The sequence below is a fragment of the Phalacrocorax aristotelis genome, chromosome 5 (genome assembly GCF_949628215.1).
Source record: "Phalacrocorax aristotelis chromosome 5, bGulAri2.1, whole genome shotgun sequence".
In the NCBI taxonomy this organism is placed as follows: Eukaryota; Metazoa; Chordata; class Aves; order Suliformes; family Phalacrocoracidae; genus Phalacrocorax; species Phalacrocorax aristotelis.
The window spans coordinates 1602988-1618115 of record NC_134280.1 but is presented as its reverse complement, the minus strand read 5'-3'; the positions used below and the strand labels follow the sequence as shown (position 1 = coordinate 1618115).

The 15128-nt window shown below is 46.2% G+C and overlaps 1 protein-coding gene across 2 annotated transcripts in view; it reads left to right on the top strand.

The window, feature by feature from the left end:
* The window catches only part of GALNT13 (polypeptide N-acetylgalactosaminyltransferase 13), a 157172-nt gene that overhangs the window by 108922 nt on the left and 33122 nt on the right, over positions 1 to 15128 (top strand). For both annotated transcript variants that reach the window (XM_075092714.1, XM_075092713.1), the window contains exon 10: positions 12139 to 12278. In XM_075092714.1, the coding sequence (XP_074948815.1) occupies positions 12139 to 12278 (140 nt within the window). The remainder of the gene's footprint in view (positions 1 to 12138; positions 12279 to 15128) is intronic.

The following is a 15128-nucleotide window of genomic DNA, read 5'->3' as shown; positions in this document are numbered from 1 at the left end:
GAAATTGTTCCCAATATTATTAAACTGCTTTTTTATCTTTTGTCTGGCATGCATTTCTCTTAGTTTATTAATCCATACAATGCAGATTTCTAGATAATTCTGTTAGGGAACTAGAAGAGTTGCATTTTGGTAATTAGGTCTCTGAAGCTATTATCGCTCGGCTCACGCTCATCTGCCCGGCTCTCCTTTGGGACCTGATTAATTTGATTTCTTAGATGATGTCCTAAGGGAAAGAGGAACCAGCAGTTGTTCACAGTGGCATTGTGTTAAATATATCTCTCAGCATAAATAGGGTGCACACCTAGTAATCATATTTCGATCAATCGAGTTAGGAATTGCTTTCTTGAGGCTGTCTACTTGTAAAAATATAACTCCACTGAAGAAGAGCCCATCTAAAATTTTTTGCCGTCTTAGACATATCTAAAATTGCTGCCTTCCCTTATCTTTGTAGAAGCTGTGTAGGGGTAAGAATAAAAGCTTTTATTTCTCCTTGAATTTGGCCACCCGACACGTCGCCTGTTTGTTCCTGCCACGGGCGCAGATAAGTTTGGAACCAGAACTTGTGATATACCCAACCTAGATTGAAAAAAAAAATATTGAGTTGGAAAAAAAGGCTTAATTTGTCACATGGTGAGAGGTTGGAGGAGCAATTCTTGTAGAAGAAATACTCTGTTGTGCCATTTGGCATTGGCGTGTCGGGCAACAATGCGGTTGTATTTTCACCGTGTGTTTTCGAGTGGTGAGTGGCCTTGCTCTGCCTCTGCACCGGGGCCCCGGGGTTGTGAAAGCTCCTTTTGCTGAGGCTGGAATGGGTTTGAAAACTGAGAGTAAGATCACAAAATGTAATTGTAGTGAGGAGCACTTACCTTTTTGGTTTGGTATAAATATTGCATTTGACAAGGGGTTTTGAATTTTACTTGGCAGGAGCCTCACTAAGAGTCTGCAGCGTGATTACAGCCTGAAACTGTAAGAGCCAAGTAATTCAGGAGACTCTAAAAGAAAAAATCTCAGAAATGCTGGGTACACTTTAAATGGGAGCAAAGGAAGTCCCTTTCTTAGGCGAGAGAAGAAATATATGAATTTGTTCTGAAAAATGGAGGAGCCGCTGTGTATTGCCCATGTTACAATTGACGTCAGTGGCGCTCTGAAGCATCTCATTTATAAGGTTGAAATGGTGCTGGGTAATTGAGCTGACAGAGGAGACTTTCTTCCTAAATCAGTAGAAAGCCTCACAATTTTCTGCCTGCAAAAAGTGTTCGTTCCCGACTCCTTGGGAACGCAAAGTACCCAGAAAGCAGGATGGCCGACCTCGTCCCGGCGAGGCAAAATGTGCCCAATGCAGCGCCAAGTGCCACGTAGTCATTTGTGTTCAGTAATTCTCTCTCCTTCCCTCCATATCAGTCTTTTATTGGCATCTCTAATAAAAAACCTAATAGCTTAATAATAGCTAATACCTGTTAGTATATTTAGCAGTCAATTTTCTGATATTTTCACTATTATCCATTAAATTCTTGCTGTAAATGATGTAAGTCAGCAGTGCAGGATCACGCTTCAGGTAGCTCTTTGCTGTTATACCAACACCTTTCTCCCTCGTAGCAAAAACATGCATCTTACTTCATTGTTTCCAGCAGATGTAAGCACGTATGTGTACCCAGATGGATCTGCATGTATGTACCTTCCCGGCCTGTCTCAGGCACCCAGCACACTACTCCCAGCAGCCTTATTGACTTCTTTTTCGAGTTGTTCCAGCATATCTCATTCCACTCAGCCAGTATATTCCTAAACGTAGGCAGTTATGTCAATTTATGCATTAAAATATTGTATCTAATCATTGAATGGAAATAATTACACGCTCAGAATAGGCCTGCGTTTGCACAGTCAGCTGAAAAAGATAATGCACACAATAGTTCCGTTTCTCTGTACACTTAGTGCATTGCTAAACCGCTTTATCTTCTTAATAATCAGTTAGTGTTCAATTCCCGTGTCCTACCTACTCGATTAAAGCAAGGCTAAAATGCAAAGGTACGCTATTTTTCGGGCACTTTATTTAAAGCATTATTGAGAATTTAAATATAGCGCTTCATAGTTTTAATTTGGGATTACAAGATAAGTGCTTGTGTTTTACTTAGATTTACTCAGCAGCTGATGTGCAATCCTCCTTTCAAGTGTAATTATATAATGAGGTTGATAATGACTGTATCAATTTAGGAGGTAAGAGCTCTTGATAAACATTTTCACCCTTCCCTTACCTATTTAGCATTTCAGTGCTAGAGGACTACCAGGGCTGCAAGTGCACTAATTCCAGAATTAGTTCATTTAACCCGCGGCGTTACGATCCCGCAGCGAAATATGGGCAGCCGCCCTGGTGCGGAGCGTGATGGCTGAGCGCTGCAGCGATCCAGCTGTGGAAGCACTCGCCCGGCGTGAGGAGGATTTTCCACGGGAGCAAAGCACTGCGCTGCTGAGTTGGGCTGGTGCTCCCATAGTCTGCCTCGGATGTGAAATGCATGGCTAGGAATAAAAAGGGAGGGGGAAAAAAGGAGAAAAAAAAACAAAAAAAAAATTAGAAAAGACAAATAGAAAAAAAAAACCCCTAAACCAGAAAACCAAAAACAGAAAAAAAGACGAAGAAATCAAGTACAAAATTCAGTACATGTTTTTCAGCATCATAGTTCCCAAGGAGCCTGTCCAGGTTCCTTGCTCAGCCAAATCCAGCTGTAGGGCTGACTGTGCCACGGGTGAGGGGTGAGATTCCTCACGGGGGGTTTAGCCTGGAGAAGAGGGGGCTGAGGGGAGCCCTTCTCGCTCTCTGCAGCTGCCTGAGAGGGGCTGGAGTGAGGGGGGGGCTGGTCTCTGCTCCCAAGGCACCAGTGACAGGGCGAGAGGGAACGGCCTCAAGCTGCGTCGGGGAGGTTTGGGTTGGATGTGAGGGAAAATGCCTTCCCTGCCAGAGGGGTCAGGCCCTGGCACAGGCTGCCCAGAGAGGTGGGGGAGTCACCGTCCCTGGGGGGGTTCAACCACCGTGCAGACGTGGCACCTGGGGACATGGTTTGTGAGGCCTGGGGGTGTTGGGTTGGGGGTTGGACGTGATGATCCTAGAGGTATTTTCCAACCTTAATGATGCTATGGTTCTGTGTAGGCACTCTTAAGTGCCAAAACTGTTCTTGGACTCCATATGCCTGAGAGCCAGCTCGTACGGGCCTTGCCGCGACACCTCTGGGAGGAGAAGCAGTGCAGGGCACTGAGCTACTGCTTCCTGAATCAAAAAAAGAAGAAAAAATCCCTTTCTTCTGTTGCTTCTCTGCTTACGTTTAAGACACCAATATTGAAAGCCTGAATCATATTGATAGTCCTTGCTTCTTGCACTTCCCTGACTGAAAAAACCCCAAACCCACAAAATACATTGTGCTGCGAGGTGCTTATCTTCATAGTGTTACTCACTGTTCCTTAACTTCACAAGTGAAAACTACGTGTGTCTCTCTATACACAGATACGATTTTTGCGCAGGTAGGTGAGGAGGTGTCTGAAACGAGAGCTGGGCCAAACCTGGGGGTTATTTCCGAGGCCGCGGGCCTGCCCTGTGCAGAGGGGGATGCTGCGGCGGTGGCAGGAGCGGGGAAGGGGGAGCGGCGGGACTGGCTCACGGCGAGCCCAGGGAGGTCGCGCCGTCCCCGTCTGCCCCAGCCCCGCTCCTCCAGGTGATCCAAGCAACCTCTTGTGGGTCCGTGTGTTGCAGGGCTCCCATAAATTGGTTTACTGACAGCGTTGCTTGTAGAAGCAAAAGCTCTGAAGTGTGTCCTGAATGGGTTTTTGGAAAATAAGCGCATTTACAGCGCTGGTGTTCAGCCCTGAGCTTTGGTTGGCTGCTCAGGTTCACCAGGCAAGGTAATTAATCAAAGGTTACAATCTAAAAATGAATGATGCTCTTCAAACACCACACAGTGGTTGAGAGTCACTGAAAATCCTAATGCCGAAAAGGAGCAAAACTCTTCACAACTTTCACAATAGTTCAACAACTATTGTTGAACGACTTATTTATTGCAGAGTATTTGCCTTGACCCCGTTTCTGGGCGGTGTGACCCTACTGGCCTTCGTTGTTGTTGTTCTGAGTATGAAAGCGATAGTGCCAGCCGGCACTTCGGGGTGCTGTTCGCGGGAGGCCTGTGGTGATGCCCGACAGCAGCCAGCTCTTTTCTTTCAGAGCTGCCAGCCGCAATCCTTCCCTTTTACAGACGCGTCCAGACAAGTGCCGACGTTTCATTGCTGTGCTAGCAGCGAGCTACGGTGATTGATTTATGCAAAGTAAAATTTAACACTATGATTTGGATTCGGAGATGAACCAGTTGAGCTACAGAAATTGGTTTCGTGTGTATTAACAGTGGAAATGAAGGGGTTCAGAGAGCACCTCGATGGTGATCCTGAGTCCCAGAGATGTGCTTGGAGCACTTGGAGGTCCTCGTGGTGCCCATCAGTGAGACACCTGAGGCCCTCTCCCCAAGAGGAAGCTCCAGCACCTCTGCTCTACCAGGGCTTGTCTCTCCTTATGGAATACTTGGCTGGCATTATTCGACTCCGATTTAAAGGAGATTACCCCTGCTTCCCATCTGAGGCGTGCACCTCCTGCCTCCCAGGCTCCCTCCGCAGTGGTTTCGTGGCAGGAGCCGGTGCAGCGCCGTGGATGCTTTGGCACACGGCGTGTTTGTAGGAGGAAAGGGCAGGACTTGCAACACGCCAGGGTTTAGCGGAATAGTGCGTTATTGAAACCAGCAACTGCCTTGAGAAGTACTGCTGTTTCGCTTAGGTTTTGGGGTCATCTAGCTTGATTTAATTCAAAGGTACTTACGGGAGAAGGTATGAGAACTTGGGTTTTCTTGTCCTGTAGTTGTTCCAAAGGTCTTGACTTGTCAATAGTGCCCTAACCTAAAGCTGCAGTTAAAAAGGAGCTTAAAACCTTTCTTCCTAGATGTGATCCCTCTTTTGTGTAGATCCTCGGGTTTTTGAAAGGAGAGATGACGTTTGTAGACCAACAAACACAGAAGTGCTCCTGTATCATTAACATACACAAACCAGGGCAGATCAAATTTGTGTTTTATCTTTCGTGTCACCTACAGCACTGGTATTTGCCAAGAGCATTTTATTAAATTTGTAATAGGATGGAGCGGGAAGAGTGGGTTGGCGGATCATTGCCAGATCATTTCCAGGCAGGCAGGGCTGCCTTAGATTATTTTTTCCTAAAGGTATCCCTTGTGAGGCATATTGCAAATCTCTGATGACTTAATGTAGCTTTTTAGCTGATGGGGAAGAGTAGAAAGAAAACCTTTATTACTTTACATGTAATACAAGTGGAATAGGAAAAATAATGCATTCATGGACGCCGCGTACCGTGCCCGATATTGAAATACCAGCTAATACAAAGCATGTATTCGAATGCGTTGCAGAAGGGAGGCTGGTTTTGTATTTTATCTCTAAAATTATCACTTGGAGTTGGAAACAGGCCTGGTTTGTAGGGTTGCACGGACGTTCAACACAGGACTCGTCTGAGATACCTGTGAAATAGAGGTCGGTGGCTGACCCACTTGTCTAGTTTTAATACAAGGAATATCAATAGAAGAGAAATGTTTAAATTTGAAAACAGCATGAATGCGATGGTCTTTTATGAAGGTTTTAGTAATTTTTCCAGCTACAAAAAGACTTTTTTTTACATACACGCTCCTATAACCTAAATCAGCCCCAGCTTTGCTGTAGCCCCAGTAGCGCAGATTTCACCCCTGTTACTCTTACATGTTAGTAAAAAGGACAAAATTTCCCAGGAACACTTTTTTTCCCCATATTTTTGATGCCAAAGAAGAGCTATAATGTAGCAGGGTTTTATGGTTTTCACAGGGAAAACGTTTTCACTGTCAAAATTCTTCTAGTACCCCAATAATTTCACTACTTAATTTTTACTCTTTGGCGCTGGGTAGTTAAAGCTAAAGTCAGAGGTTTCTTTTCAACTCTGCCTTCTTTAAAAGCTTTCCTGAGATACAGACTGGAGAAACATCTTAATGCAGGATTATTTTTATCCATAATAATGTTCCCATTTATATCTATTTCAGTAAAATTGGTATTTTTTTCTTTACTTTCTGGACAAAATTAGCAATGTAAGAGTTAATTAGCCTCTGTCTTTCTCTCTAAAATATGCGTTAGTATCATACCTTACAGGTATGTTTATAGGGTAAAACAGCATTTAAAGTCTTAATCATTTGCCATAGAATAAGCTTTAAAAGTGCAACACACCATCATGCAATGCTTTATTCGCAGAAATATTGACAATACTGACTCATTTTCTGGAGTGATAAGTGATAAGTGATTATATGTTAGAAATTGTAAACATACTTTCTCCAAGCATATATAGCTGACATTTTCCCATGGCAAGCTCAGAATCTTCATTCCATACCATATTTTATGTTACAAAACCACTGCCTATATTTATCTTACATCACTTGTGAACTGATGTAAGAACTTCTCAGGACGAGGTGGGAGGGTGGGTGGCGGCTGGGGGTTTTTTGAGTTAGCACATTTTTTTTGTTTGTTTTACGTTTTAATGAGTTATGCGTGGGTTTTGGCAACGTAAATAAGGCATGTCAAGGAATTAACGCTTTGGCAAATAAGAAAATGCATGTGCTAACGATTAATAAGTCTGGTTTTAATACAGCTATTACATGAAATGCCCTGGATTTTAGAAGCGCCCAGGAATACGTGTATTATTTTCTGGATCGCGCTGTAAGGCGCTCGTAGAGCACCGCATAACCTGCCTGATGTTCAGCCGTTGCCCTGGGAGGGCTGGCGCGCTCCTCTCCTGTCAGCAAAGTGGCGATGTGGGCTGTAAGTCCCTGGCTACCGTTACGCGAGTTTCCCAGGCAGTCACCCTCTGTCTCCTTGAAGGAAAAGGCAGCAGAGCGTGCTGGAGAGAGGCATCCTCCTCCCAGGCACCGGTTGAATCATACTAATACAGCAGCTAGCGTTCTCGTCTCGTCTCTGTAACGCGTGCCGTTCCAGGCATCCTGGTCCTGCAAACCCACTTTTAATTTAGCACTTTGCCGTCTTTAACCCTGTGAAACATAATACAATTTTGAACCCTCCTCTGGTAGTAAAATAAGGGGAGAAATCTCAGTTTCTGGAGGTTCCCGGTGGCCTCTGGCTTGGTTCTTCGCTTTCTCGTCTAAAGGGGGCACCTCGGGTAATGAGCTGGCTCAACGCGACGCAGGTTTTCGAAGCTGAACTGCAGGCGGATGTGCATACACGGGCCTCTCCGGTCACACTGCGCTCCCTTCGAATGCGCTCCAACGGCGGTTCAGTGAAACAACGGGTCTCTCTTAGGCTTTTCAAGGCAGCAGAAGATAGCAAAAGCCTAATTTGGATTAAGTTTTCAAAGTGTTATTCTTACATAAAGAAAATTATTCTCAGTTCTGCAACCTCTGTTTCGTTCCGGATTAATATTTTCCATCCTAATCATCATGAATTAATGTCTAGTTGTGCAGAAATGGTACATTTAGCCAGTTCTGAAACTGTGTCCTTGGGTGCCGATTTGCAGGACGTGCCCATTAGAAAAAGTGCCCATGTAATGCAATGCTGCAACCATTTAATTTGTTCTACTTGAAGCACATCTGCTGCTCCGTGAAAACAATCTGCCTCTTTCCTGAGATCTTTTTCATCCGTTCCTTTGCACCCTACTCTCTCTGTATCTTCTTGTGGTGTTTCATTTCTTTTTTGCACCCAAGGACATTCTACTTACATTCTCTTATTTAAGTGTAAGCAGACTTATTAGTCATTAATTATTTTTATATTTCCTCTGAGTCTCATCGGTTGTAGTGACAATAAATAGGTATTGATTCATAATAGCGTGGTTTAAAATTGAGCAGAAGGGAACATAAAGGTTTACTGGAGATCCATACAAATGAGGTCCTCGCTTGAAGACAGAGCAGGGGGTGTGTGCTAGCACTGCTACGTGCCACGTGAACGAATGCTGCGGACGTGAGCCAGCCCACGTCGTGCAAGGTGAGGAACACGTAAAACAGAGGAGCTTTGGGAAGGGGGAACCTGGCAGGGCTGTAGCGGGGAGTATCGTCAACGTGTGTTAGGACCCTACGGAGAGGAAGGGAAGAGACAGTGGGAATTGAAGGGGGGATTGATGCCCGTGCCTTGGAGACCTGGGTCACCACCCTGCTGGGGTCACGGTGGCCGCGGGCTCTGCACCCCCTGTGGGATCCCAAGACCCGAAGAGCCCTAAGATAAGCCTACCCCAGTGAGGTGAGCGTGCCAAACCCCCCAAAGACTCCCCACCTCTTGGCTAAGTTTTATTAAAATGTAAAACTAGAATTTATTTTGCTGTAGTTTCTTTAATTACAGAAAACTCAAGTATGAAGATGAGTCAGATTGAGTGGAAAAAGGTTTATTGCTTTTTCTATTCCAGCAATTGCAGGGCCGAACCAAATGTTGAAGCAGAAATCTCTGTAAGAGTTGTAAAGCGAAACAGAAACCAGGTGTTCAGTGAATCCACAGGGGGTTTTCATTGAGAGGCAGTCTTTCTGGTTTGGTTTAGTAACTCGAAATCCAAAGCGTGTGCGTGCGGTGGGGGAAGGCTGTGCTGTTTGCGATCTCAGACTGTAACGCTGTTAATATCCTTTTTCTCCGTGTTCAGCTTCATCAGATCCCCACAGCACCAAGCACTACAACACACAGATACTGCTTTTCTCCTGACACCTCCAGTGCCTCCCCGTGAGGAAGATTAGCTTAATTATAGATAAGGATTGAGTAGCATGAATAATCTTCCTCCGGAAGAGGCAGCAATCACAGGCCCCATGCCCCCTTCCCCATAAAAGCTTACCCGGAAAACACAATTTATATTTTTTAAAATAAAGTCTCTTTTCTGAAAGCGGAGATGTTTTCAGCTCAGTCCTGCGTAGCATACCTTGCACACAGAGCTTTCCGACTCAGGCAAGTGTTCTCGTTCTTCCTCCGTCGGTACACACAGACGGCACGTACCCTGCAGCAAAAGCCGTGCCGCGATCCTGTTCGTGCGCGACCAGGGCCAGGGGCTGAACTCTTCGGTGTCCGCTTTGTTTGGCCCTTCTGTGGTGAACATAGATAGGCACAAAGCAACGGGACAGCCGGGAGGTGCTGCTGAACGGAAGCACAGGGCTTAGGCGCCAGGTTGGTTTGGGTAGCGTAAGTTAAATTAAACAGGGACTGCACGAGTTGGACTTAGAGGAAAGTTGCCATTTTGAAAAAGTAAGATATTAAATAACAGCTGTAATCCTGGCGTTTTGACGCTTTTCTTCCCCTAAACAGAGTCAAAAGAAACTCTGTGATCAATCTCCTTGGTTGCAGGGGGATTTTATAACCCCCACCCCCCAGTACCTTACTGAACACACCGTAGCCCAGATGATCTGAGCGTTGCAGAGCGGACGAAGCCTCCTGTCCGTCAGGTCTGTCCTTCACAGCCCTGTGTTCCCCGGTGCCGTGAGCTCAGCTTTTGCCGTGATTTAACCTGGGCTTGATTTGCCTTCACTTTTCTGCCATTCCCTGAGTTATTATGATTTAAGTTCTCTGTATGGGTTATGGTTGAAGGTTTTATTTGAATACTTCTGTTTACTGACGCTTGAAATTTCGTACTTTCCTAATGCCTGAGTAAGCGCGGCTTAATTTCTTGGCACCGATCAGGCACATTGGGTTTCTGAGGAGTTCTTGCTGACCTGGAGCTCATGAAGCATCAGTCGCTCCCACCACTGTGGTCAGGCTAACGTGCTTCCCAGGGCCACCTGCCTTGATTTTAGGCTGTAGCAATAATTTGTAGATAATCCTGTATTTTAGTTACTTATCTAGAATTACATCATGTCCTACAATTACATAATGACACATAATTTGTCAAAGATGTAACTGGTAAAGATTTGGAAATCTGCATAAGAGTGGTTATCCAAAATAAGTGAAATTATTGTTACTAGTAATGAATAGTTTTCCTGTTGTTATGTTCTGAATTTCTTTAAAAATTGATATAATCTTCTGCTTTAGGGCATGATTTCCTAGCAGAATATGCTGATATCCTTGGAGCTTCACCTCTATGATAATTTCAAAATAAGACCCCATAAATAATGGAAAGCAGCAGATGATGGAAATGCAGCACAGATTTCAGCTGTAAATCTGGGAGTGTCTTTCCAGCTATTTCAGCTGAGTGCCAGCAGTTACTAGTGCTTTGCCTACCACTGTTTCTTTGGATAGTAGCTCTCGGTTAAAATTAGGTTAAATTAGGCTACAGAGGATATTTGGCGTGCTTTTTGGTTTTTGGGTGTCTTAATCACTCAGGTTGGCCGAGCGCTTTAAGACTGGCCTTTATGTCTGTTTCTGTGATGAACGGTTCCTTCCTGAGCTCTCCTTTTCCTGCAGTACCTCGGTGTTGAAAAAGATGTTGCGGGCTACTGGTTCAATATTATTTTAAACCCTGGAAGTCAGACGCACACCTGCAAATGTCAGCTTGATAAGAGGGCGGGAAATGGAAATGGAAATGGTATTTTCCTGTTATACTTTCTTCATATACAGAGTTAGAAAGTTGACTATATGAAGTCGTCCTTTGTTTGGCACTAAAACTGTACGTCTGACGGTTCTTCTCAGGGTGATGGATTTCTTTGCGAGGAGCTCTGGGGAAGGCACGGTGCCGAGCTTGCTGCCCGCGGCCCCGTGGGTGCCGGTAGGATTTCCAGCAGCGCTCGCCTCTGCCGCCCTTTGTCGGCGGTGAAATCACCGCCACCCTTGGCCGGAGCGGGCACGGGGCGAGCGGGGCACCCTGCGCTCCACGGACCGGTTGGGGAGGGAGTGCGGTGTCCCAGAGGCTTTGAGAACACTTCTAAAACTTGCAGGTTCCTTATTCACGCGCTTACGGTGTTGATTTTGCGATCGCCTCTATCTTGCACTCAGTCTGGCAGCGGCGCTGACGTGCGCAGGGCGTGAGACGTCCGATGCACGTTCGTGTGCGATGAACAGCCAGTGCTCACCTCTCGCACGGCCGCCTGCGTCTGGGACGGGCAGCCCCGTCCGCGTCCTCCCACTTACATGCCTTCTGGCCTGGGGTGCATACTTCCATTGTCAGCAGATAAATTAATTGCTTGACTAGCTATCATAAGCCTTGAAAACACCGTGTTTTCTTTTAGTTTAACTAAGAGTCCACTGGGCAGGGGGGATTTCAAACTGATTTCCCCCCTCCTTGACTAGTATTCTATTTTTTTTCACTTCACGACCTGTATTTCTGACCTGTGGCCCATGCACCCCTCCTGATGGCCAGCGGGATGCTGCTGGCTCACGTCTCCGGCGTAGAGGCTTGCGGTAGGAACGGCACCACCGGACACGGTGACGATATCACTGTGACACGACGTGACATGCCCTCCCTGGAGCAGAAGCGGCCGCCAGCGCCCTGCCTGCGGTAGGGGTGGGGAGCCGCTGCAGGAGATGGCTCCTGCCCGCCGGCGGCTCCTGGCACAACCCTGCCACCTTGTTCCCCTTCCCTGCCTCACTGCAGGAGACGTTTAATTTTATAATGGTGTTAACGAGGGTGACAGCCAGGCTGTGAGATGTGCCGTGGGCTGAGCCCGAGGTCTGCGGGAACTTGTGGGGCATGGAGGGAGGGAGCAGTGGGGATCCTCGGGATGGGGAATGTGCCCGTCCTGGTGAAAGCACCCAAGGGGTGGCCTAGGTTCCATCGGTAAAATAGCCATGCCTTGTCCGAGTTACTTCTCTCAGAAGAGTGCTGGAAAACGCCAGCGAGATACGTTGGAAAAAGTGGTTCGTGAAAATGTAAAAGGATTTCTTTATTATATTGGAATGTGACAAAATCAAGGAGTTCACTGGTCCTGCCTTTCCGGATTGATAAATTATCTGAAAAGAAAAAATGATAATTTTCCAAGCATTTCATTTTGCTAAGTTAATTATTTAATGCTTGCAAAGGCCTACGGCGTAGCAGCTGCCTGTGTTCACATATTGCTGTACCGCAATTCCAGCAAATGGATATTGATAAAAGGAAATCATGACAACTGGAGCAGGGTCTGTGATCTATGCTTTGCGCCTTTACAGAAACTGTGCTTTGATCATCTATTTTCTTAACAATTCCAGGTGTTGTTAAGGTGGATTATGGTGATGTATCCGTCAGAAAAGCGCTAAGAGAAAATCTGAAGTGTAAACCCTTCTCATGGTACTTGGAGAACGTCTACCCCGACTCCCAGATTCCCCGGCGCTATTTCTCACTCGGTGAGGTACGGACTGTTTCCTTTGGCTAAATTAAAACAAGAAGTTCACTGTGCAAATGGAGGCGTCGCTAAGAAGCTGAAGTCGTTTTGGAGGAAGGAATAAAGCGCTTGCGTGCCTTCTCTAGATCTTATTTATCCCTTATTTTGAGCAGGTTATATTTTCTCGAAATCTTTCATAAGGGTGTATTGCTATTCTGAACGTGTATGTTCACCACGGAAAATGTATCTTCTAAATGGAGCAGCATATTGAAGTGGGGGGGTGGCTAATATTTTGAAATTATTACATAAGATGCAGTAGTTGAAGGAAACTTTCCATCATCACCTATACCTTACAGGTAGGGTAGGAAAAAAAAAAGGGGTTTTTTGCTTTTTTGCTTTTCAAGAAATGCCTTTTTTCATTGATGCTGTGTTTTCGGGCAAGGCTGCCTGGAGCCGAGTATCACACACACTCCTAATAATCTGATGGTTCCAGTACCACCAAGAACTGAAGTCTCTTTAAAATTCAGATAGTTCACTGTTAAAAATACCCTATTGAGTTGTACCTACACTGACTTTTCAAAGCTCTTGAATGGTTTGATTTAAAGATAGCTACGGAGAGAATAGCAATCAAACCAGCAAATGGCTTTTTTAAATCCAGGGAAGTAATTTACTATTGAAACTTGCAATTGTAGTGAAAAATAAAAGCCATAGTAGGGTTTCCAGTTTAACTATGACAAAATAAAGCGAAACATGGTTTTACAGCAAGGAAAGAACTCATCTAACAAATGTCAGATAATAAGGTTTTGTACGATATTGTCAGCCGGGAAAATAAAAGTATGAGAAAGTAATAAAATAGTTATTAAACCACCTTATTTTTACCAACACGGCCTCAGTTTCTATGGAAACAGCAATTCAGGCAGGATCTGTGAATTAAAACTCATACTTGACTATTACAGCTGCTGACTGCCGGTTGAGCAGTAAAGTGGGTTTTTAGACCTAAAGCTCAGCTACCATCATCAGCAGTAATGGGCAATTTTTAAAACATCACGAGCGTATTTCTCAGTCCTTTTCCTCTCTTTCAGCAGGCAAGTCTCAGGTAAGGCAAACCATCCGACTCGGCGGTGCAGCTGGCATCGTTAGTCCGCAAACGGTCCGTGGTGCGGCCAGCTGCTCTGCGAGATGCGCTCTGCGGTGAGGTGGCTGGCCGGGGGGGGCCGCGGCTCAGGGCTCGCAGGTGGGAGCCGTGGGCTGGCCGGCCCTAAGGGCCGCGTTGGGTAACGCACCCGAGGAAATTATTCCGTAGCCCAGCGCAATCTAAAGGCAACGAGTGTTCAACCTTGGGCCTCAAATTACATTGCACGAGTGCGTATTTGTTCTTCTGTAGTATAAACGGTGATAAAAAGAGTGAATCGTTTTGACAGTTTCGGGATGATCATCCCTAATTTACTGATGACCTCCTGCAGGGTAGCGCAGGCGTGACTTGGAACCGGGCAGTGCCCAGGCATGGTTGGCTTGCGCCGCCCGACGTGTTAGAAATAGCAACCGGTATTGTGTTACATTTTGATTTGCATTTTATTCGGCTGCTGATTTCTATACGTCTGTTGCTTTTATAAATGAACTGCGCAGCTTCGAAATGAAATTTCAAAACCGTGGAGCTGTGCGAAACCGAAGTTCATAAGTAGTTTATGAAGTTTATTCATTGTACACGTAACAGGCAGATCCTGGAGGCTGCCAAGCCTTTATTTGCAACTAAATTTCCCATTCCGTTAGAACGTAACTTACATACGGTGACTGTATTACCTTTGGATTTCCTACGTGGATGAAAATATGCCTCAGAATGGGCATTAAATGTGCAAAATGTGGTGAATACTGAATATTCCTTTTTACATTTTAATCACATAACATTGAAAATGAATACAACGTAAATGCGGGACAAGAATTGTTTTGTAAACCCGAGACAGAATAATTGTAGATGAGTTTTCAAGTCACTTTTCAGTTTAGTCTTCTGTTTCAGTGAATCACGGGATTGCAAAAAAAAGTTGCCTTTCTTGGGGAGGTACTTAAAACTATTGCTACAAAGAGGCTATTTAAGAGAAAGGCTGGGATTACCATCTGAGCCCAGGTTATCATTTGAGCTAATCATTAGGGTACCACTTCGGGTCTGCGGCGGCTTTGGGGGTGGCACGTGTTGGAGAAGAGGAGAGCAGAGGGGCTGCCGGCGGTGCTCCGGCTGGTCGCGGGCACGTGCGGCGGGATATGCCAGAAAGCCATGTCCTGCCGTAGCCACATAAAGGCATTGCTTGAGCAAGTCCAGCGGAGAGCTATGAAGATGCTCAGGGGCTGGAGCATCTCCCTTGTGAGGAAAGGCTGAGAGACCTGGGCTTGTTCAGCCTGGAGGAGAGAAGGCTGAGGCGGGATCTCCTCAATCCCTATAAATATCTGAAGGGCGGGTGTCAGGAGGATGGGCCGGGCTCTTTTCAGTGGTGCCCAACGCCAGGCCAAGGGGCCACGGGCACAAGCTGGAACACGGGAAGTTCCACCCGAACATGAGGACAAACCCCTTCCCTGTGCGGGTGCCAGAGCAGGGGCACAGGCTGCCCAGGGAGGCTGTGGGGTCCCTTCCCTGGAGACATTCACCCCCCGCCTGGACGCGGCCCTGTGCCCCTGCTCTGGGGGTGCCTGCTCCAGCAGGGAGTGCGACGGGATGAGCTCCAGAGGGCCCTTCCAACCCCCACCGTTCTGTAATTCTGTGATTTACTTTCACCGGGCTCTAAAGAAGGGCTATTTGTTTCAAACGCAGCTGGGAAGTGGTGGAAACCAGCAGTGTGGCCACCAGGTGGCACCTGAGGTCGGAAGCCCCAGGGCAGTGACCGGGCT